This window comes from Hevea brasiliensis, chromosome 8 (assembly GCF_030052815.1).
Source record: "Hevea brasiliensis isolate MT/VB/25A 57/8 chromosome 8, ASM3005281v1, whole genome shotgun sequence".
Lineage (NCBI taxonomy): Eukaryota > Viridiplantae > Streptophyta > Magnoliopsida > Malpighiales > Euphorbiaceae > Hevea > Hevea brasiliensis.
Window position 1 is genome coordinate 100753687 of NC_079500.1, and position 25398 is coordinate 100779084.

General features: G+C 34.0%; 2 protein-coding genes and 1 non-coding gene across 39 annotated transcripts in view; 1 reads left to right on the forward strand and 2 right to left on the reverse strand.

Moving 5' to 3' along the window:
* Positions 1 to 24823, reverse strand: part of LOC110668080 (putative disease resistance protein RGA3) — a 63191-nt gene extending 38368 nt beyond the window's left edge. The window contains exons 1-10 of one of the 37 annotated variants that reach the window (XM_058151849.1): positions 21560 to 24823; positions 21334 to 21467; positions 20794 to 20980; positions 20521 to 20688; positions 20342 to 20416; positions 20158 to 20222; positions 19756 to 19905; positions 19573 to 19675; positions 19232 to 19347; positions 18651 to 19139 (exon numbers count right to left, since the gene is read on the reverse strand). In XM_058151849.1, coding sequence (XP_058007832.1) covers positions 21466 to 21467; positions 21560 to 24671 — 3114 coding nt within the window. In that variant the 5' untranslated portion in view covers positions 24672 to 24823 and the 3' untranslated portion in view covers positions 18651 to 19139; positions 19232 to 19347; positions 19573 to 19675; ... (4 more) ...; positions 20794 to 20980; positions 21334 to 21465. Of the gene's footprint in view, positions 1 to 18650; positions 19140 to 19231; positions 19348 to 19572; positions 20000 to 20157; positions 20981 to 21333; positions 21468 to 21559 lie in introns of those variants that run through there. The other 36 variants (XM_058151848.1, XM_058151859.1, XM_058151866.1 and 33 more) reach the window with 36 other exon arrangements.
* LOC131182182 (putative disease resistance protein RGA3) lies at positions 11053 to 13752 on the reverse strand. The gene has a single exon (XM_058150860.1). The coding sequence runs from the start codon at positions 13750 to 13752 to the stop codon at positions 11053 to 11055; it is 2700 nt and encodes an 899-aa protein (XP_058006843.1).
* On the forward strand, positions 17003 to 18639 carry LOC110668083 (uncharacterized). Its single transcript, XR_009150766.1, has 2 exons — positions 17003 to 18020; positions 18103 to 18639. It is a non-coding gene; the product is annotated as an uncharacterized LOC110668083 (transcript).
* Positions 24824 to 25398: the final 575 nt, after the last annotated feature.

Consider the following 25398-nt stretch of genomic DNA (forward strand, 5'->3'; position numbering starts at 1 on the left):
AAGAAAAATTGGAAGCGTCCAACTTTTCTTAAATCTTTTTAATTATTTATATTTTTAATTTTAATTTTTTATTTTATTAAATTTTAATTTAATTTTAAATTAAAAAATAATATTTGTAATAAAAATATTATATATTATAATATTATATATTATAATTTTATTTATTAAAATAATATTTATATTTTATTTAAAATATAAAATAAAATAATTAAAAATTAAAAAAAGTTTAACTTTTCTTAAATCTTTTTAATTATTTATTTTTTTAATTTTAATTTTTTATTTTATTAAATTTTAATTTAATTTTAAATTAAAAAATAATATTTATAATAAAAATATTATATATTATAATTTTATTTATTAAAATAATATTTATATTTTATTTAAAATATAAAATAAAATAATTAAAAATTAAAAAAAGGTTGGACGTTGCTACAAGTAGCGTTCAACTTTTCTTAAATCTTTTTAATTATTTATTTTTTTTAATTTTAATTTTTTATTTTATTAAATTTTAATTTAATTTTAAATTAAAAAATAATATTTATAATAAAAATATTATAATATATAATATTATATATTATAATTTTATTTATTAAAATAATATTTATATTTTATTTAAAATATAAAATAAAATACTTAAAAATTGAAAAAAGGTTGGACGCTACTATAAGTAGCGTCCAACTTTTCTTAAATCTTTTTAATTATTTATTTTTTTTATTTTATTAAATTTTAATTTTATTTTAAATTTAAAAATAATATTTATAATAAAAATATTATAATATATAATATTATATATTATAATTTTATTTATTAAAATAATATTTATATTTTATTTAAAATATAAAATAAAATAATTAAAAATTCAAAAAAAGTTGGACGGTGCTTCCTTTAAATTTTTCTTAATTAATTTTTTATTATTTAAAGGAAAGCTGAACGCTATTTTGAATAGCGTCTAGCTTTCTTTTGAAAATTTTTGAAATTTTTGATGCGGACGTTATTATAAATAGCGTCCGAACCTTAAAAACGCTAATATAATTAGCGTGTCGCACTCACCTCGTCTACCTCAACATAATTTACCCCTTTTTTATAATTATTTTCAAATTCACCTGTTTTTGATATTTTTTATTTTTAATTACACCTTTTTTGTCAAAAGCCCAATATTTATATTCGGGAGATGAGAAATCTTGGGCCACTCAGAGCCACTCCCCTTGGCCCAATTCCCCCCAAGAAAGGGACACCAAAAAATACGAAGTTTCGTTAGGTTGTAGAGGCGTTGCATGGCTGTAGCTGTTGGTAGATACTTCAAATTCTCACAATCCCATAAGGTGAGGGATTTTAGAGGTGATAGGTTGCCAAACCACTCTGGCAAAACTTCAATTCCATTGAAATGAACTATAGTTAATGAGTTTAGGGCAGTGAGGTGTTGAAGGTGATCTGGCAGAGACTTGATTCTACCTCCAACATCCCCAAATATGTATAAGATTTCAAGGGATGGGAGGTCTTGGATTGAATTCAAATAAGGGAAAGAATCCAACTCCTCCGAGAAACCACCGATGCTTAAAAACCTCAATTGGGTGAAGCCGCCTAATATTTTCTCCGGAAAAGAACTCATACTTTGACACTATTATTTCTAAACGAGTAAGAGTGTTACGACCCAAAATTCTGAACCGTGACCGACGCATAATTTAAGTATTCTTAAATAATGCAAGCCTTATCAGAGTATCTTGAATGAATATATTGTCACTTACTAATCCAAAAAAATAGACAAAATGCTGAATAAACATCATAAATATCCCATAAGTAAACTGCGGAGTCTCTACAGATTTCAAAAAAAAAAAAAAACTTAAACTGTTCAATAAACAAAACTAATTATTAGCCCGAGAAGACATGAATTCGGGCATACCATGAGAACAAATCAAAGTTGTCCCTCTCCAGAAAATGGACTGAATATTTGGATCATTTGCGAAATTCTCTTGATGCAAAACGGATAATGACGAGAAAACGTGGTTTGAGCTAGATGCTCAGTGAATGATAATTATAGCACACAACGGAATAGGAACAGGCAGACGCTTGATTAATTTCATAATAAATTTTCTATTCAATAAAATCATGCTCATGCTGTCAAAAATCATTAATAAAATAACTTCATAAAATATATATATATATATATATATATATATATATATATATATATATATATGAAATTCATTCAATAAAAATTTTATGGTACAGTGCACCAGGGTGATGATACCCCACAACAACAAAGGCGGATGGTAGCGCGTTACGGATATCGATACTTTCCTCCTCCTTCACAGATATCAATGCATATGATACTAATGCAACCATAAACTGCAATGATGCATGACTCAACAATGCAACCTAATACCGTGATAGTCCACACGGCGGGGCCAGATAACAGAAACAGATACTGGGCACAGGTACCAATTCAAAACAGAAAACCAATTTGTACAAATCAATCAAAATCAATAAAAAATTTCAGATATCAAATAATAACTGATAGTGCTATTCCAATAGTGTATTTCAATAATTTCAGAGAGTCGAATAAATCAAATCAATCTCAAATCAATTCAATAAAATCAAATCAATCTCAAATCAATTCAATAAAATCAAATCAATCTCAAATCAATTCAGTAACACATCGGTAAATTTTATAGTCAAATATCAATCAATATAAATACATTAAAGGCCTGTTCCCGGAATCCTAATGGGTCTAATGCAGAGATAGTTGGCAAAATCAATTATTTAATCAAAATCGAAATAAAATTCAATAATAAAATAAAACTCTAGAAAATCACATATAAAATCATTGTTAAAATATTAATTTAAAATTTTATTTAATAACAAACTTAATGCTAATAAATTTTAAAAGGGACAAAAACGGTGCCATGCACTATAATTACCACTCACCTGGAACCTCCAAGACAATAGTTATTTCAATGGAAGAGAGACAATTTCAGCTGACAGAATGAATATTTGAATCTCCTACATACCCAAAATATAAAAGAAAAATATTAAATAATAATAAAATAAAATAATTTTAATATATATATATTGAGTGGACGGACGTGTACGAACAAGGATACAAGGTTTGTATGAACAGGGGATTCAAATGTTTATATATATATATATATATATATATATATATATATATATATATATATATATATATATATATATATATATAAACATTTGAATTCCCTATTCGTACGTCCACGTCCGTCCAATATATATATATAAACATTTGAATTCCCTGTTCGTACGTCCACGTCCGTCCAAGGTTTTCATATATATATATAATAATATAAATTGAAGGTTATTATTTCACAGTAATCATGATCAATCCAATTCAATACTAATGATCAAAGAAAAAAATAAATAAATTTCTAGGGTAGTTGTAACAAATCAATGAAAGAAAATAAAATCAAATTCACCCATTATTGAAAAAGAATGAGAATTTTTACCTTAAAAACAGAATCGAATGTGATGAATAGAGAAGGAAAAATTTAGGGATTCTCTGTTGAGAATATTTGATAGAGGTGACAACCAGGTTTTGAGAGCAAAGTTTAGCAGAAGAGATGATTAGGGTATATATATATATTTCAAGAGTTCTATTAGGTGTAGAATGGGATAAGAGTTATTATTAAACTGGGTTGTTCAGATTGCAGATATATATTTAATTTCAAAAATAACATATATATATTTTTTATAAATATATTAAATTATTGTTAGCTTATTAAAATAAAATAATAATAAATAATAAATGTATATGGGTTTCCACATACTTCCCCCCTTAAAAAAAATTCGATCCCCGAATTTGAATAGACAAAATTCTAACCTGAAGAATCAAATAAGTGAGGATATTTGGCTCGCATTTCAGATTCTGCCTCCTATGTGGCCTCACTGCTTGAGTGATTATGCCACAAGACTTTGATCAAAGCTACTTCCTTAGACCGGAGTTTCCTAATTTGTCGATCTAAAATCTTTACTGGTTGCTCCTCATATGACATATCATCCCTAAATTGCATGGTTTGAGGTTGTAAAACATGAGATGGATCTGGTACATACTTCCTAAGCATAGAAATATGGAAAACTGGATGTACATGTGCAAAACCAGGTGGAAGGGCTAAACGGTAAGCAACTGCTCCAATTCTCTCCAAAATTTCAAATGGACCAACAAAACGAGGGCTAAGCTTCCCTTTCTTGCCAAACCTCATGATTCCTTTCATAGGGGAAACTCTCAGAAATACATGATCACCAATCATAAATTCTACATCTTTGCGCTTAGGGTCAGCATAACTTCTCTGTCGACTTTGAGCAGTCAAAAGTCGATCACGAATTAATCGAACCTTCTCTGAAGTTAATTGTATCAACTCTGGTCTAGTAAGCCTTCTTTCTCCAACTTCATCCCAACAAACCGGTGATCTACACTTTCGACCATATAATGTCTCATATGGAGCCATCTCTATACTTGCCTGATAACTGTTATTATAAGCAAACTCCACTAAAGGCAAATGATGATCCCAACAGCCACCAAAATCCATAACGCATGCACGAAGCATGTCCTCTAATGTCTGTATGGTCCTTTCTGACTGTCCATCCGTCTGAGGGTGAAAAGCAGTACTAAAGTCTACTCGTGTTCCTAAAGCTTCTTGGAATTTCTTCCAAAATCGAGAAGTAAATTGAGTACCACGATCAGAGACAATGGAAACTGGAACTCCATGAAGACTAACAATCTTGTTTATATACAACTGTGCAAGTTTAGCAAAGTCATATGTAGTCTTCACAGGAAGGAAATGAGCAGATTTTGTCAATCTGTCCACTATCACCCAAATTGCATTGTAACCACCTCGTGTACTAGGTAAACCCACAACAAAGTCCATGGCAATATGCTCCCACTTCCACTCGGGAATAGGCAATGGCTGAAGTAACCCAGATGGTCTCTGATGTTCTGCCTTAACCTGCTGACAAGTCAAACATTTAGCAACAAATTCTGCAATATCCCTCTTCATGCCACCCCACCAATAATGCTCCCTTAAATCACGGTACATCTTAGTTGAACCTGGGTGTACTGTGTAAGCAGAATGGTGTGCCTCCTCCATGATTTCTCTTCTCAACTCATCAACATTGGGGACACAAAGTCTAGTGCCATAACGAAGAACTCCATCATCATTCAACATGAACCCTTGAGCTTGGTCTTGATGAATATTATCTATAATCTCACACAGTTGAGAATCCCTCTTTTGAGCAGCCTTAATTCGATCAATTAAGATAGGCCTAACTCGAAAATGTGCTAAGAATGATCCAGCTATGATTTTAAACTTTACTCCCTGATCTAACAACTCATGTAATTCACCAATCAAAGGCCTCATCTTGGTAGATATATGGGCTAAACTACCAGAAGACTTCCTGCTTAGAGCATCAGCCACCACATTAGCCTTTCCAGGGTGATACTGTATGGTGCAATCATAATCCTTCAGCAATTCTACCCATCTCCTTTGCCTAAGATTAAGATCACGTTGGTCAAAGATGTATTTGATACTTTTGTGGTCAGTGAAGATTTCACAAGTCTCACCATACAGATAGTGCCTCCAGATTTTCAAAGCAAAAATTAGTGCAGCCATTTCCAAATCATGAGTTGGATAATTCTGCTCGTGCCTTTTCAACTGACGAGAAGCATATGCAATAACCCGTCCATGCTGCATCAAAACACATCCTAAACCAATTCTAGAAGCATCACAATATACTACATAACCCCGATCGGATGGAAGGGCTAACATGTGTCAGAGTAGTTAAACGAGTCTTAAGCTCCTGAAAACTTTTTTCACAAGCCTCAGACCACTGAAATTTCACATTTTTCTGTGTCAACTTAGTTAAAGGTGCTGCAATACAAGAGAAATTTTGAACAAACCGTCTATAATACCCTGCTAAACCCAAGAAACTACAAATCTCTGACACAGTTGTGGGTCTAGGCCAATGAAGCACTGCTTCAACTTTTTTCTTATCAACGCACACCCCATCCTTAGATACTGTATGGCCTAGGAAAGCCACACTATCTAACCAAAACTCACATTTTGAGAACTTGGCATATAGCTTGTGTTCTCGTAAAGTCTGAAGGACAATTCTCAAATGCTGCTCATGCTCCTCCTTACTCTTTGAGTACACTAGAATGTCATCGATGAACACTATAACAAATTGATCTAAGAAAAGCTTGAAAACTCTATTCATGAGATCCATAAAAGCGGCCGGAGCATTGGTAAGACCAAAAGACATTACAAGAAATTCATAGTGTCCATACCTAGTCCTAAAGGCCGTCTTGAGTATGTCTTCTTTCTTGACCCTCAATTGATGATACCCAGATCGAAGATCAATCTTGGAAAAATACTTTGCACCTTGAAGTTGGTCAAACAGGTCATCTATGCGTGGAAGAGGATACTTATTACGCACAGTTACCTTATTCAATTGCCTATAATCAATGCACATTCTCAAAGACCCATCCTTCTTCCGTACAAATAACACAGGAGCACCCCATGGAGAAACACTAGGGCGAATAAACCCCTTATCTAGTAGGTCCTGTAGTTGCTCCTTCAACTCCTTAAGTTCTGCGGGTGCCATACGATAAGGTGGCATAGATATGGGCTCAATTCCAGGAACTAAGTTTATACCAAACTCTACCTCTCGCTCCGGGGGTAAACCTGATAAATCTTCTGGAAACACATCAGGAAACTCTTTAACCACTGCAACATTCTCCAAACCTGCACCTTCTACCTGAACATCTCTAACATAAGCTAGATACCCTTTACACCTCTTTCGCAATAATCGTCTAGCACTCACTACAGAGATAAGATTACTAGAGGCTATACTGCGATCTCCTTGAAATTGAAATTCTGCCTCCCCAGGAATTTTAAAGAGTACAACTTTATTATGACAATCCAATGAAACGTGATAAGTGGCTAACCAATCCATGCCTAAAATCACATCAAACTCAAACATATCCAAAGAAACAAGATCTGTAACTAATTCCCTATCTCCAATGTGAACTATACATCCCCTATACACCATATCAGTGTCTATTGCATCCCCCATAGGTGTTGATACAGATAAAGGATACTCTAACAAAGTAGGTGGTGTACTAAATCTCATGGAAAAGTATGGAGAAACAAAGGAATGACTGGAACCAGGATCAAACAAGATTTCTAGCATCAAATGAGCAAATAGGAAGTGTACTGTCACTCTTGCATTAGATGCCCGAGCATCCTCTTTGAGTCAAAGCAAAAACTCTAGCTTGACCTCTACCACGGATGTCCGTCTCGAGTTTGAGCAAATCCTCTACCACGAACCTCTACCACCACGTCCACGACCACGGAACCACGATTTCTGCCACTATACTGTGAAACTGGTTGAACCTGAGAGGGAGCAGAATGTGTTGCTTGACCAGCACCCTGAGTTGTCTCACTAGTAGGACAGTCCTGTCTACGGTGTCCCAGCTGTCCACAACCAAAGCATGCTCCAGTGACCCAATGACAAGTGCCCTTATGTGGCTTACCACAATGATGACAAAGAGTGGTAATAGGCTCAGTGCTAATCTGGTTATACCGAGCATTCCCTGTATGTGTCCTCTGCTCACGTCCCTGACCAACTCCAGATTGATGTGCCCTATTGCCAACTGTAGACTGAGAACCCTGCTTATTATCCTGATAAGAACCTTGATGACTCTGTCCTCTGTTAAATTGATTACCTTGACTATCTTTCTTAAACCGCTTGCGCTGCTCACGAGCCCAACGTTCATCATCATACATCTCCATCTGTCTAGCCCGATCAACCACCTCCTCATATTTAGGTAGTCGTAAAGGAGCTACACGATCAATTAGCCTGTCTCGTAAGCCCCTTTCAAACCTGCGAGCCTTCTTCTCCTCATTTGGAATCAAGTGTTTACCAAAACGGGATAATTTTGTAAACTTCATCTCATACTCTGTAACTGTCATTTTACCGTGCTTCAAGGTTTCAAACTCCAAAGCCTTAGCCTCTTGAACACTAAGAGGGAGAAATCGCTCCAAGAAGAGAGAGTGAAATTCAGGCCAGAGGATAGAACCTTCAGGTCTCCCATTCTTCTTAGAGATATACCACTCACGAGCAACTCCCTTAAGCTGATTTCCTGCCAACATCACCATCCTAGCACTACTGCAACCCATAGTGTCATGACACCTCTCCATGTCATCTAGAAAATCTAAGGGATCAGCTAATGCATCCTCTCCAGTGAACTCCTTTGGTTTTAGCTTGAGAAAATCTGTAGAGTCAAGGAATCGAGCCCTATCCTGAGCTGGTGCTGAAGTAGAGCCAACCACTGGTTGTTGTGGTTGAGTTGTAAGGTACTCAGCTATAGTATTAACAGCACGATTCACTGCATGTAATCCATGCACGGATCTCACATAAGAACTTGACCAGCCCTAGGTGCTTGAGCTGCAGTAGCTAATTGGAATGGTTGTGCCCCAGTCTTAGCCATAGGCGTCTGTTCAGATGTCTGATTAATAGTTTGAGGTGGTACCTCCCCTATTGGATCAAGGTTTGCACCATTAAGACCCTTGGCCTTAGTTCTCCTCTTACGTCTAATAGACCCAGGCACCTATTCATTTTAATAAACAAGCATTAAATTTGAAAATGTGAGCCAAATTAAGACAGGTGAAAAAGTACGAAGGACGCAGATATCTGAAGCAATGATAAACTGAAAAGACGTTAAGGATCCTATGCTCCGCAAGTTTACTAGACCTCAACCGAGCTCTGATACCAACTTTGTCACGACCCAAAATTCTGAACCGTGACCGGCGCATAATTTAAGTATTCTTAAATCATGCAAGCCTTATCAGAGTATCTTGAATGAATATATTGTCACTTACTAATCCAAAAAAATAGACAAAATCTAAATAGACAAAATGCTGAATAAACATCATAAATATCCCATAAGTAAACTGCGGAGTCTCTACAGATTTCAAAAAAAAAAAAACTTAAACTGTTCAATAAACAAAACTAATTATTAGCCCGAGAAGACATGAATTCGGGCATACCATGAGAACAAATCAAAGTTGTCCCTCTCCAGAAAATGGACTGAATATTTGGATCAGCTGCAGAATTCTACTGATCTGAAACAGATAACAGACAGAGAAAACGTGGTTTGAGCTAGATGCTCAGTGAATGATAATTATAGCACACAACGGAATAGGAACAGGCAGACGCTTGATTAATTTCACAATAAATTTTCTATTCAATAAAATCATGCTCATGCTGTCAAAAATCATTAATAAAATAACTTCATAATATATATATATATATATATATATATATATATATATATATATATATATAAAATTTATTGTGAAATTAATCAAGCGTCTGCCTGTTCCTATTCTGTGAAATTAATCAAGCGTCTGCCTGTTCCTATTCCGTTGTGTGCTATATATATATATATATATATATATGAAATTCATTCAATAAAAATTTTATGGTACAGTGCACCAGGGTGATGATACCCCACATCACCAAAGGCCAGATGGTAAGCGCGCTACCAGATATCAGATACTTTCCTCCTCCTTCACAGATATCAATGCATATGATACTAGTGCAACCATAAACTGCAATGATGCATGACTCAACAATGCAACCTAATACCGTGATAGTCCACACGGCGGGGCCAGATAACAGAAACAGATACTGGGCACAGGTACCAATTCAAAACAGAAAACCAATTTGTACAAATCAATCAAAATCAATAAAAAATTTCAGATATCAAATAATAACTGATAGTGCTATTCCAATAGTGTATTTTAATAATTTCAGATAGTCGAATAAATCAAATCAATCTCAAATCAATTCAATAAAATCAAATCAATCTCAAATCAATTCAATAAAATCAAATCAATCTCAAATCAATTCAGTAACACATCGGTAAATTTTATAGTCAAATATCAATCAATATAAATACATTAAAGGCCTGTTCCCGGAATCCTAATGGGTCTAATGCAGAGATAGTTGGCAAAATCAATTATTTAATCAAAATCGAAATAAAATTCAATAATAAAATAAAAATCTAGAAAATCACATATAAAATCATTGTTAAAATATTAATTTAAAATTTTATTTAATAACAAACTTAATGCTAATAAATTTTAAAAGGGACAAAAACGGTGCCATGCACTATAATTACCACTCACCTGGAACCTCCAAAACAATAGTTATTTCAATGGAAGAGAGACAATTTCAGCTGACAGAATGAATATTTGAATCTCCTACATACCCAAAATATAAAAGAAAAATATTAAATAATAATAAAATAAAATAATTTTAATATATATATATATTGAGTGGACGGACGTGTACGAACAAGGATACAAGGTTTGTATGAACAGGGGATTCAAATGTTTATATATATATATATATATATATATATATATATATATATATATATATATATATATATATATATATATATATAAAATATAATATAAATTGAAGGTTATTATTTCACAGTAATCATGATCAATCCAATTCAATACTAATGATCAAAGAAAAAAAAAATTTCTAGGGTAGTTGTAACAAATCAATGAAAGAAAATAAAATAAAATTCACCCATTATTAAAAAAGAATGAGAATTTTTACCTTGAAAACAGAATCGAATGTGATGAATAGAGAAGGAAAAATTTAGGAATTCTCTGTTGAGAATATTTGATAGAGGTGACAACCAGGTTTTGAGAGCAAAGTTTAGCAGAAGAGATGATTAGGGTATATATATATATTTCAAGAGTTCTATTAGGTGTAGAATGGGATAAGAGTTATTATTAAACTGGGTTGTTCAGATTGCAGATATATATTTAATTTCAAAAATAACATATATATATTTTTTATAAATATATTAAATTATTGTTAACTTATTAAAATAAAATAATAATAAATAATAAATGTATATGGGTTTCCACGAAGAGAATGCAATTCACTCAAATATTCAGGAACTGATGTCAAAGCTTCGCATCTAAATATATTCAGTGTTTATAGAGAAGTGAAGGAATTTGGCCCATTTGGAAGACAAGTTAATTTACTACAACCACCAATTGATATCTTTGCAAGAGACGAAAAGGAGTGGAGTTCATCAAATAAGTAACTCAATTCTTCACAATCAACGATTTCCAATCTTTCAAGCGATGAACGATTACTTAATGGAATTTTTGTCAACCGAGGACATTTCCTAATGGCCAATACCTCAAGGCAAGAAAATACAACAGTTTCGCCTCCTTCATCCACTGGTGGAGCCTTCCATTCAACTAAACTCTTCATAGAACCAAAATATAAATCCTTTAATGAAGGAAACGGTCTCACTCCATTGCTCGTGCTTCCATCATCAATGCCATAAAATTCATTCCCTATACATCTGATCCTATCCATTCCATGCATCAAAAGTACTTTAAGACGACAAAGATGAGCAAGTTTTGGGAGCTCTTCACACCACTTACAATCATACAATCTAACTTCCACCAAATTATCAAATACTGAGAAAGAATCGCCATCACTTGGAATTTTCATCATTAACAGCCACGACGGGAATTTCTCACCCAAATAATTATTTATCTCTATAATCTCTATGTTTGGGTGAGGCTCAAGGCCTTCCAACACTTCCTCATCATTGCTTGTGAATTCTCTTCCATCACTCCGTGTAAATCGCAAGGCTTTTATATTTGTTTTCTTCTGGAGGTTTGATTTCTGAGCTTCCTCTTTGTCACTCACCTCCTCAAGATGATTTATTTCCAACTTCCCGCTTAGCTGGTTTAAGCATTCTAGTTCTTGGATGCTACCTCCCCTATTAGGACCCACAACAAACAATGGCAGTGTTTCAAGACAAGTTAACCGCCCCACCATAGAAGGCATATGGTCATCTCTAGAAAATACGACATGCCTCAAGCTGATCAGATTGCACATTTTATTTCTAGGAACCCGCATAAGTGAATTGCACCAAATGAATCTCAATGTTTGCAAATTGTAGAGTTCAGTAATTGATTCAGGCAACGCTTCGATTTTAGTCTCTGAGATGTCAAGGTACCTTAAATGTTTCAACTTGCTAATTGAAGATGGCAACTCTTCAATATTAGCACCGTTCAAGTTTAGAGTCCGCAACCTTTTCAACTTCCAAGACCCATCAAAGACAATATCCTTTATGAATAAACTTCGCAACTTCTTAGCACCCCCTTTTGAACATGCCATTAAAGTTGTTGTATTATCACGATTTACATATAAACGACGAATAGAAGACATATCATCATTCGTTGAACAATTCTCCAAAGTTAATGTTTCAGACTTTGAAAAAGACAATGCAAGATCATGAACAAGATCATGCATTTTGCACCATCTAATATTCTCATGTTGATCCCTTTCCACATCTTGAAAAAAGGAATTCTGAAGCAAGACATTAAAATACTTGTAGCCCTCATCTTTATTAGATGGCTTAAGAAGACCTTCAGCCATCCAAAGCTGAATTAATTCTTCTTTTGCAATCTCAAAATCTTTTGGGAAAATTGAACAATATGCAAAACATGACTTCAAGTATAAAGGCAAGTGATCAAAACTTAGTTTTAGTATAGACACAACATTATCCTTGTTATGCGATGCATTCAGAACTTCACTTTCTTCAATTAACAACCACGCATTTTTATCCCTATTGAAACCCATTGTCCCGCCTAGAACTTTTGCAGCTAACGGCACTCCTCTGCATTTTTTTGCAATCTCCTTTCCAATGGCCTCCAAGTTTGAGCCTAGAGGGATTAATGGTCCATTTCCTAAAGCTCTTTCCTTCACAATAGACCAACATTCATCATCAGACAACAAATTCAATTTATGCCTATATGAAGTAGAAGTCACAACTTTTGATGCCGCTTTCTCACTCCGAGTAGTAACAACAATAGCATTTCCATTGTTATCACTATTTTTTTCCAAACGGATCTTTATATCATCCCACCTCGTTACTACATCATTCCATACATCATCAAGAACAAGTATAAATTTTTTCCCCTCTAATGCCTTTTCAAGCTCCTGAAGTATCGCATCTTTGTTGGTCAACCCACCCATGTTTGCATTGAGAGTTTGCAACATTTCCCCTAAAATTCTTTGGTCATCAAAGTTATCAGAGACACAGACCCATATTTTAAGATCATAAAGCCTTTTTGCTATTACTTCCTCACACACCAATTTAGCTAAGGCTGTCTTTCCTAAGCCGCCCATCCCCACTATGGGAACAATGGTAAAAACTTGTTGGTCACTTGAATAACTCAACAAGTTCACAATTTTAGCAACATCAGCTTCCCTCCCCGCAACTGGGTTGTCAAGGACCGAATCTGTGACCCGATACAAGTTGATTAGACGCATTATTCTATCTCTACTTACAGCTTGAAGTCCAAAACCCATAGCTTCATTCTTAATCTTATTCAACAAGTCATTTATATTCTTAACTTTGCGTGCCATTTTGAAATGAAATGCAGCTTTTTTAACATAACGAGTGCCTTTGGAGAATGAAAAGAATTTGTTTACCTCCCTTCCCGATTGGTCTTGCATTTCAACCTTCCGTCGAAGAATCTCATTGGCCAACTCATCGAACACATCTTCAGCATCATAAGCTGCTTCTTGGAGCTTCTTCAGCCAAAGTCTCACAGGCTCCCTCGTCGTTTGTTGCTCCTCTGTATCTTGAAGCACAGCACGAATCATTGTGAGAGATTCTTGTAGGCCTTTCAAGTCATCCTTGAGATTCCAAGCTAGGATGATTTCATCAGTGATGAGTGAAACCCCCTGGACAGTGCTGCATCTACTACGAAACTCAGGACAAAGTCAGCCATGGTCCCTTCCCTTCTTGCAGAGATTGAAGAAAAGAGTTTGAGCAGAACTAGAAAACAAGAAGATGATTATGGTGCTAGCTACCGCTATGATTCACTCTATATGAATATATAGGTCCACGCCAAATTTGCAAGGCCGGCAATAATTTTTTTAATGTCAGAATTGATAAGTTGAAGAGCTTAATAATTTTGTTTTCAATTATTGATGATCCAATGCTAAAATTATAAAATGCATGACAGCCATTGCAAATATATATTGAAAGGAAATTGGATGAAAAGTTCATTTGATTATAAAAATTAATTAATATTATATTAAATTATAAAATTAATTTCTAATTACAATCTCTTCAAAAAAAAAAAAAAGGCCAAAAGTGTGATTATTTATTTATTTATTTCATTTTACCGTTAAAGAGATACAAACAAATTCTCTAGTGTCCATATAACTAATTGGGGCATCGATGTATAGGTTGGTTCAAGATCAAAGTATTGTATAATTAAAAGTTTTGTTTCATCCCAATGAATTTTTAGCTCAATTAAGATTGTGAAATATTGTATTTGAATTCATAATTCACTGTAATTTTTTAGAATAATTAACTATGAAACTTAATTTGAGCTTTCATATAAAACTTAAGAACCTTCATGTGATAATTTTTTTTTATTGATCAAAACTTTTATAAGAAAAGTTTATAATTTAAAATTAATAAAATTATAACAATAATTAATTTTATATAACAAAATTTTCTCTATCAATACTGTCAATATATTATAATTAAGAATTGAAATATAAATTTAAAAATTTAAAGGAACGAACTGTATTTCACCTTAAATTTAGAAAATTTTTACAGTTAAAACTTATAATACCAAATATCTTTTAAAAATGAAGCATTTTGAATATCATATCCGTTGGCACTAAGTGAGATAATTTAATGAGTCAATATTTTATTTAAATCCCTTGATTTATAGTGCCTGAATTATTAGGCTATAAATACTTAAAATTATACACCGCTAACAATTTAAACTTTTAACATAATAATAAGCATTTAATCTTACTATAAATAATTAATTATATTATATCATGGTAGACATCATGAGGTAGATAAACACAAATTTTCTTATTTATTTTAATTTTTGCATGAGGATACTAATTAAATTCCACTTATCAATTATTACAATTTTTTTTTCTTTTTCTTAACATATATATATAATCTTAAAAATTAGGGGGTGGAAGACATCCATAGGTTGGTTGGTGAGTTATACATTAAATTAAAATTGTACCACCACATTTGAAAGTGAGGAAACTGTTTTTAAAGATCAACTTGCTATTGGGAAGTTAAGCATCTTTTTATATACCAAACAAAGACTATATTCTAAAGAAATATTAAGCTTGTTGGATTTCATTTCATTAGAATAGTGCTTGAAATGGTGAGTAAGGTATTGATATTCTTTAATTAGACAATTCGCTAAAAAGCAGAAAAGTAACTACAAAATTTTATAAAAATGGAATAACTGATGAGGTGAATTATATTTCCCAACATCTTTATCAGATTGTGTTCTTTGTTTTCATATGGAAAACAATATCTAGAGAGATAAATAGAAAATAATCTTAATATCTATTCATGGGGAAATAATCCAAATTAAAAAAAAAATTGGGATAGAAAACATCCAATGGTTAGGTGGTGAGATATACATTTGAAATTGAGGGAGCAGTTTTTATATATCAACTTGCTATTGGGAAATTAAACTGCTTTTCATATACTACATATATGCGTTTTGGTGTAATTGTGTTTATTATGAAGTTGGAAGGAGTACTGAAAATTAAATAAAGATAACTATTTAACGAAAATAATACTAATTGTGTTCAAGGAAAGAAAAATAAATTTCAAATTTATTGATATTAATTGTTAATCATTAAAAAAAAATTCTAAGAAAATCTGAATTATATAAATATTTATAAACTAATATTAATACTATTATTAGGATTAGAAATCTCAACACAATCATTCTAAATAAAATATTATTTCCTAAGTATAATAAAATTCTTAAATAATGTAAATTTTTAATTAAATTGAAAATTGAAAATAATGTAAATTAAATAATCTCAACACCAATTTGTCTTGCCTGATACCAAATTGAAAGACCAAAACTATTCAAGATGGGTTTATTACCAAGAATCCCCATGAAAACAGAAAAACAGGAGTTAAAAGTTTTGGATATCAAACATTGTGAAAAGAATTCATCTAATATGGAAAAGAATTCATTTGAGTTTATTGCGAATTGTTGGGTGTAAGGAATTGAAAATACACCTTTTGATTTTGCTTATTGGAGAAATTAATGAGTTTCAAATCAATAAGATTGAATTTCTAAAGCATGCAGATTATACTTAGAACAAAGGTGATGGGTTTCACCTCTACACCATGCTCTTTACTGGCTCATGATGTTTTTTCTCTTTGCAAATTAGGTTTGGAAACATTTTTATCAAGAATTTAGGCAGGGCTATTAACCTCAAAGCATTGCATGATGATTTCTCGGCATTTAAGAGCATCCTATCTTGAAAGGTAGCTACGGATTCCATTGCTAGTCAAAGGGCCATGGCTTTGTTTTTAATCATTTTTGTTTAATCTTCCAAGCTTGTAGAGTCATCTGGGATGTTGAAGAAGCTTTTGGGCAAATTCATTATTTTAAAGTTTAATGGAGGATTAGGGACAACAATGGATTAATGGAGGGTAATTTTGGACTTTTGGAATTTTCTCTTCCTTTGAACTAATTTTTTAACGGAAAGTTTGTTTGAAAATGGATGAAAGGACTACATAGTTGATGGTGGCAAAATGTGGAAATGTTTTAATGAATTTTTAAAAATAAAAGGGTTGACTCACCGATAATGGCAATGTCTAGGGATTAAATTGTAAATCTCTTTTTTATATAACATGACATTTATAAAATGATTGGGTGTATATATATCGATAAAGATAAATGTATGACAAATAATGCTAAATGATTGTCTCACTAATTTTTTTTTTAAATTTAAGTTTAAATTTAATAATTTAAGATTAAGAATTAGAATTTAGAGTTAGAAGTTTAGATTTCAGGATTTATAATTTAAAATTTTAGTGTTTAGAGTTGGAGTTTAAAATTTGAGGTTTTAGGATTTATATTTTTAAAATTAAGATTTTAGGAATTAAAGTTTGAATTTTTAATTTTAGAATTTGTACACTTACATAGCAATGACGTGGCAGTGCTGGTGTGTGGATGCCATAACGCTGACATGGCAAGATACAGGGCTGGATCTGGTGGAATGAGGACACGTTAAGGATCTGTGAGCTCAGCTGCAAAACTTTGACGGATCTTGACCCATCTCCGCCGAATCTTACAGAAGCGACTTCGGATGGAAGTTCCGACGACGAGAATGTGTCAGTCGGCGTTCTGCGTATCTCGGGGACGTGAAGATAGCGGAATCTGTTGAATTTCTTTCCATGTTGTGATCCGGGTTGTGATTTGACCTGAATGGATCTTGGCTTCTAGGCCACTCCAGGCGACTGGACTTGTACCGATGCAGTCGCTTGGAGGTCTTCTGTGGATTGGCGGTCTCTTGTTTCACAATTTTTTTTAAACATAGATGTTACACAGGTGGAGGGCGCATATTTTGAAAACCAATTTGGCGATCTCTGCACATATTGAAGGGAAAACCAATCTGACGAATGTCTTTGATGAATGTATGCAGTTCATCCGATTGTTTTAGAGCTTGGCAAACATTCTTATATGATTTCAGCAGTAATCTGCGCTGCCATCTACTTCACCATAGGCATTATCGGGTACCTTTTGTTTGGAGAATCAATAGTGGTTGATATATTAGTAAATTTCGATAGAACTTCTGATACAGCAAGTGGTGCATTACTGAATGACATAGTTAGATTAAGCTATGCATTCCACCTTATGCTGGTGTTTCCTCTCTTGAACTTCTCCTTAGGGGCAAACATCGGCCAATTTCGTTTCCCCAAGAAGTCTTTGCTGGCAAGAGACACAACCAGATTTGTGTCCCTCACTCTAATCTTATTAATCTTCACTTACCTGTTAGCAATAGCCATTCCAAATGTATGGTACATCGACCAATAACCTCTGCAGTGTGTCTTGCCTTTATTTTTCCAGGTACTAATCTCCATCAAAGTTGCATCTTCTTTGGCTATGCGCAATCTGATTCATTTTTTTTTTCCTTTCTGACGAATGACAGGGATACTCACAGAATATCTACAACTAAGGATGGGATCATAGTTGTCCTTTTCTTCGCTTCTTTGTTGCCCAAATGTTTTTGTAGTTGAGGTGCCTGTATTTTTGTGTATCTTAGAATTCAGCAGCCAAAATTAAGCAGGGTCTCTGAAAATTTAGTATGCAAACATGCAAGTTGAGCAGTTCATTGTTGCTATCTACTGCAACGAAGTTCTGGATATAATTTTTCATAATATCCTACAATGAGGCTACGAGGAGGAGCCCTCTTATCAAATTGAGTGAGACTCTTGGTGTCAGCAATCATCTCAGTTGCTCTACCCTATCTTTGATAAAAAATGATAATTCAGCTACCAATTGTATCAGTACATCACAATATTTGCAGAACCCATCTTTGTGCTTGTCTATTTCGTTTCATTTTATTTCTTGAAATGACATAAACAGAGTGTTTGTTTCAATCTCATTTCATTTTTTCCAGTCTCAATGTTATGTAAAACTATCACAATCATGGGTTATGGAACTGTGAAACAAAGTTCAGTCACAATGCACAACACGGAAAAGAAATCGGTTGTAATATATGTTTCACAACTCATTTCGGCATGTAGGTTGTAGACGTACATGCTAGAATTTCATAATCAGGATTATCCTGAACTAGTGAAAAAAATTGAATTATTTCACATCCTTCTCTTATCTAAGAAGATATAGAACAACTGCAACAAGGAGTGCTACAATGGATAAGTCCTGTTGCATCTTCTAATGGTTCTAATTGCAAAGCAATTTCAATTGTTCATTTGGTCAAATCTTTAATAGAAGTATTTTATCAAATTGGGACCTCAAAGCTCAAATTGCACAAGCAACAACACGAAGCTCAAAGTTTGAGTTGGTGATGTAAACTTTCTCTGCTCTCTTCAGTCTTTACAGCTTGAACTCAAAATTTAGCAGGCATAATCCCGTAAGGAGCTAAAAGGCCACAGTAACAATCTCTAAAGCTTTTTGGGTCTTTCATTTGAGACAAAATTGATGGCTCCAAAGTCCAAAGACATGCTGAAAGCACAATAACAAACATTTCATTTGTGATGATTGCAGTGACAGAAATTCAAATATCTATGGCAAATAAAATAGATCATCTCATTTACCTTTCTAGTCAGCTGAACAATTTTTTGTCTTCTCCCAATTGGCTCAAATGAAAGCAGAAAATGGCAGAGAAAACAATGCAGCTGTACATCTGAGATGATCTTGCATCTTGCAATCTCTAATAAATAGTCAGATTATCAGAATTGATCTACATACAAGAATCTTTAAGTATCCCATTAGTAAATCCTTATCTCGTTGAATGAATGGATTAATTTTAATTCCTTTTCTTATATTTTCTTTGATCATTAGAGATTACTGATTTTCAAATTCAAAATATTAAAAAAAAAAGTTGAACTGATTTTTATATAACGGAATAACAATGGTTTCCAGCTACATAAAGTACCTCATGAAGTATAAAGTGGAGGACCATCTACCAATTTATCTTTCCTTGAAGTTCCAAAGCTTCCTTGTGAAGAAAATCAACAAAACAGCTAGCAAAGTTAATGCTGCAACAATAAACATGAAGTGATTTATAATTGAGATGGTTTAATTGAGTGTAAAGAATTTGGATAGTATCAAATTATACAAGTCTGCAATATCTTCGTGTGCATGAATTCCACGAAGAAACTCGCAAACGATCGAACCCTTCCAGAATGAGGTGTTTCCCTTGAAAATATATGGGAATCTTCAACACAAAATTTACAAGCCTCAAGATTTGCAAATAGCTCTGCAACTTCTGCACGCAAGTCAGCATGTGCACATAATTTAGCGTGATCTTCTTCCCTTTGCCATCCAATACAATGTAGAGAATCTTGAATCTGGAAAATCTCCTAATTTTGAGTAAAATAAGTAAATAAATGGGGTGCATGAAGATCACATCTTTTGATGGACTTTCTGCGTTTCTTTTGCTAAATTACAAGCCAATGAAACATGGACAAAAGGATATAAAGCACTTGAATTTTGGGAAGTACTAGTTTTGGAAAATTACCTACACTTTAAAGGAAACATGCCAAGGAAAGCTACATGCATTTTCTCATATCACAGCCATGCCCCCTGTTCATGTGAAAGGTTTCGAAAGTGGAAGTTTGTACAAATCATTACATAAAGGAAATATATCATAAAATAATGGAAAAACCATAGCATATGGGTTCAATAAGGGAAGTCAGACATACCAATGAAAAATGCACTGAGTGCAGGAGATGGATTATTGATTTATAATCCAAAAGTTTCCATTTCCATGGAATTAACTGAAAGAAAGGCATCCCATGAAATCATTAACAAGTGCTGGAGAGTCAAAAGGAAAAAAACTGAAACCAAAAGGTATAGACAAATAAATCATAATATTTCTCACGTGAACTGATATTTTGCATATTCCTCCCAAAATAATTAATTATAAATGCATCTCCTCATTTTCTTCTGTGATATTTGGGATCTGAGTAATCTTAAGGTGATGGAAACCATAGACTGAATAATGACAAAATTCATCTCTTCTTTCGGTTCAAAATAAACAAGCTTCAAGCTGTTCATATTTGTGATACTACCATTAGTTGAGGTCATCATTCACAAGAAGAAAGAAATCATCAAAATAATATTTGAAGAATGGAGATGAAAAGGATGGAAATACCTGAGAATTCACAAATAAAGCTTGTTCAGTGTCCACTCCCAAAGAGGAGAAAAAAAGGTAAAGAATCCAATTTCTCTGAGAAATCACCAATTCTTAATTCCTCAATCAGGTGAGCCTACCGAATATCTTCTCTGGAAAATAACTCAAATTTTGACGCACTGCTATTTTTAAAGAACGAAGAGAACGCCTGAGAATTCGCACATAAAGCTAGTTCAGAGGTTTAGTTCACAATACACATAGAAGATAAAATTCACGGAAGATTTTCTCATTAATAACTTACTAATATGAGCATGGAAATAAAAATCTTCTTTCTAGGAGCATGGAAATTACAGGAAGAGAACATAATCATTTGATGTGGGGATCCCACTAATCATAATTATAATCATGGAAATTACTAATCATAATCATGGAAATAATTTACTCTCACAAATGGTCATTAGGATTGGAAAATAAAATAACTTGGAGGATTAATGGCTCTAGCTAGCTCTTAAATGCTCATGTTTTTATGAAAAGAAGGAAAGTATAAGAAAGAAGACTAACCCTTTTTACAAGCTCAAGAGCTTAAGGGTAGAGTTCTGTTTCCCTTAATGTGATGTTTTCAGCAGAGGTTAAGGGTAGCAACAATGAATCCAACTTTTCCTCCAATTACTAAACTCTCGTCAGCCCAGTCTCTTCTGCAGAATCATCAAAATAATAATTAATTAATTAAAATATAAGATTATCATCTTCAAGAGAGATAGAGAGGTCAGATGATGGGTAAACTTACATATACGTATGCACGGGATATGAGAAATCTTGGACCACTCAGAGCCACTCCCCTTGGCGCAATTTGCCCTAAGAAAGGGACAGCTAAAACTTCTAATTTCCGTTAATTTGGAGAGTCGTCGCATGGCTGTAGCTGTAGGTAGATACTTCAAATTGTCACAGTTCCAAAAGCGAAGGTATTTTAGTGATGATAGGTTGCCCAACCACTCTGGCAAAGCTTCCATTTCATCGAAACACCATATATATAATGCCTTCAGGGTAGTGAGGCTTTGAAGTTGATCTGGCAGAGACTTGATTCTACCTCTATCATCCCCATATATCCATAAGGTTTCAAGGGATGGGAGGTCTTGGATTGAATTCAGATAAGGGAAAGAATCCAACTCCTCCGAGAAACCACCGATTTGTAAAAACGTTAATCGAGTGAGGCCGCCTAATATATTCTTTGGAAAATAACTCAAACTTTGGCACTTTGTTATTCGTAAACGCCTAAGAGAATGCAATTCGCTAAAATATTCGGGAACTGATGTCAGCGCTTCGCATTCAGATATTTCCAATTTTTCTAGAGAAGTGAAGGATTTCAGTCCACTTGGAAAGGGCCTCACTCCATTGCTCGTGCTTCCATCGCCAATGCCATAAAATTCATTTCCTATACTTCTGATCTTATCCATTCCAGATATCCAAAGTACTTTAAGACGAGGAAGATGTCCAAGCATTGGGAGTTGTTCACACCACTTACAGTTCCGCAACGTAAGCTCCACCAAATTATCGAATACTCTGGAAGAATCTCCGTCACTTGGAATTTTCATCATCAACAGCCATGGCGGCAATTTTTCACCCAAATAATTCTCTATCGTTATTCCCTCTATATTTGGGTGAGGCTCAAGGCCTTCCAACACTTCCACATCATTGCACCCTACTTCTCGTCCATCACTCCATTCAAATTGCAGGGTCCTTATTTTTGTTTTCCTCTGCAGATTTGATTTCTTAGCTTCTTCTTTGTCTCTCACCTCCTCAAGATGATTTAGTGTCAACTCCCCGCTTAGTTGGTTTAAGCATTTTAGTTCTTCAATGCTACCTCCCTTATCTGGACCCACAACAAATAATGAGAGTGTTTCAAGACAAGTTAAACGCCCCGCCATAGATGGCATATGGTCATCTTCAGAAAATTCAATATGCCTCAAGCTGATCAGATTGCACATTTTATTTCTAGGAACCTCTTTAAGTGAATTGCACCAACTGAATTTCAATGTTTGCAAATTGTAGAGCTTAGTGATGGATTCAGGCAACACTTCAATTTTAGTACCTGAGACATTAAGATATCTTAAATGTTTCAACTTGCCAATTGAAGATGGCAACTCTTCAATATCAGCATCTTCCAAGTTTAGAGTCCGCAACCTTTTCAACTTCCAAGGTCCATCAAAGGCAATTCCCTTTATGAATAAACTACGCAACTTCTTAGCATCCCTTTTTAAAAATGCTATCAAAGTTGTTGCATTTTGACAATCTACATATAAACGACGAGTGGAAGATATATCATCACCAGTTGTGCAATTCTCCAACGTCAACGTTTCAGACTTGGTCAAAGACAATGCAAGATCATGCACAAGATCATGCATCTTGCACCATCTAATATTCTCACATGCATCCCTTTCCACATCTTGGAAAAAGGAATTCTGCAGCAAGGCATTAAAATACTTGTTGCCCTCATCTTGACTAGACGACCCAAGAAAACCTTCAGCCATCCAAAGCTGAACTAATTCTTCCTTTGCAATATCAAAATCTTTGGGGAAAATTGAACAATATGCAAAACATGGCTTCAAAAATGGAGGCAAATGATCAAAACTTAGCTTTAGTACAGACTCAACATTATCCTCGTTATCTGATGAATTCAAATCATTACTATTCATAATTGACAACCATGCTTCCTTATCCCTTTTGAAACCCATCGTTCCACCTAAAACTTTTGCGGCTAATGGCAATCCTCTACATTTTTTTGCAATCTCCTTTCCAATGCACTCCAAATCTAAAGGTATTGATGCTTCTCCATTTCCAAATGCCCTTTCCTTCATAATGGACCAACATTCATCATCAGACAACAAATTCAATGTATGCCTGTAATGAGTATATGTCTCCATAGATGTCTCCATTATGGATGCCACTTGCCCGCTACGAGTTGTGACAACAATAGCACTTCCAGTATTCTTTCCACTAACTTCTTTTAAACGATTCTTTAAAGCAACCCATCTCTCTGATACCTCATTCCACACGTCATCAAGAACAAGTAGAAATTTTTTTCCCTCTAATGCCTCTTTGAGCCCCCGAAGTATTGCACCTTTGTTTTTCAACCCACCCGTGTTTGCATTGAGAGTTTGCAACATCTCCCCTAAAATCCTTTCGTCATGAAAGTTATAAGAGACACAAACCCATATTTTAAAATCAAAAAACTTTTTTTCCATTACTTCTTGACACACCAATTTAGCTAAGGTTGTCTTTCCCAGACCGCCCATCCCCACTATGGACACGATGGTAGGAACTTGTTGGTCATTGGAACAATTCAACAAGTTCACAATTTTAGAGACATCAGCTTCCCTACCCACAACTGGGCGGTCGAGGACCCAGTCCGTGACCCGATCCAAGTCGATTTGAGGCATTGTTCTATCTTTAGTTACAACTTGAAGTCCATAACCCATGGCTTCATTCTTGATCTTATTCAACAACTCAATTATATTCCTAACTTTGCGGGCCATTTTGACATGCAATGTAGCTTTTTCAACATAACGAGTGCCTTTGGAGAATGAAAAGAAGTTGTTTACCTCCCTTCCCGATTGCTCTTGCGTTTCAACCTTCCGTCGAAGATTCTCATAGGCTAATTCATCGAAAACATCTTCAGCCTCATAAGCTACCTCTCGGAGCTTCTTCAGCCAAAGCTTCACAGGCTCCCTCTTCGTTGGTTGCTCCTCTGCATCTTGAAGCACAGCACGAATCATTGTGAGAGATTCTTGGAGGCCTTTCAAGTTATCCTTGAGATTCCAAGCAAGGATGATTTCATCAGTAATGAGTGGAACCACCCTGGACAGTGCAGCATCAACCAAACTCAGGACAATGTCAGCCATAGTCCCTTCTTGCAAAGATTGAAGAAAAGAGTTTGATCAAAATTTGAAAACAAGAAGACGATTGTGGTGGTAGCTAGCGATATGATTCAACGCTAATCACTCTACGAATATATAGGTCCGTGTGAACTTTCCAAGGGTGGCAGTCATTTTCAAATGTCAGAATTGATAATTATTTGTTTTTTTTTTTTGAACAGAAATTGATAATTTTGTTTATAAATTAATAATTGTGTTATCATTATGATAATGATTATTTATGATCTAATACTAAAATTATATAATGCATGACAGTAGGCTCTGTATTCATGTGTATGTATGTTTACAATTAAAACTTCTAATATCCAGTATCTTAAAAATGAAGTAATTTTTTTTAACAATGGGTTATGACTGAAATTTAAACTCAAAAACACATAAGTCTGAAGAAAACTCTCATATCATTGAATTAGTTGATAAAAATGAAGCATTTTAATATCACAACAAACAATAAATTATATTATATGATGATAGAAATGAGGAAGTTAAGCCTAAAATTTCTTATTTATTTTAATTTTTACAAGAGCATATTAATTTCTTTTTCTAATAAGCAGTGTCGGTGGTTGGTGGTAGGTCAAGTCAATTGTGGCTTTGCTAGCATTTTCCTTGTTTCTACTTCTCTCTTTATTACTTTTCTCTTTATTTCCTTGTACTCAGTCCTCTCCCGAAGCCTTTGTGATGGGTCAAGTGCTTTGCT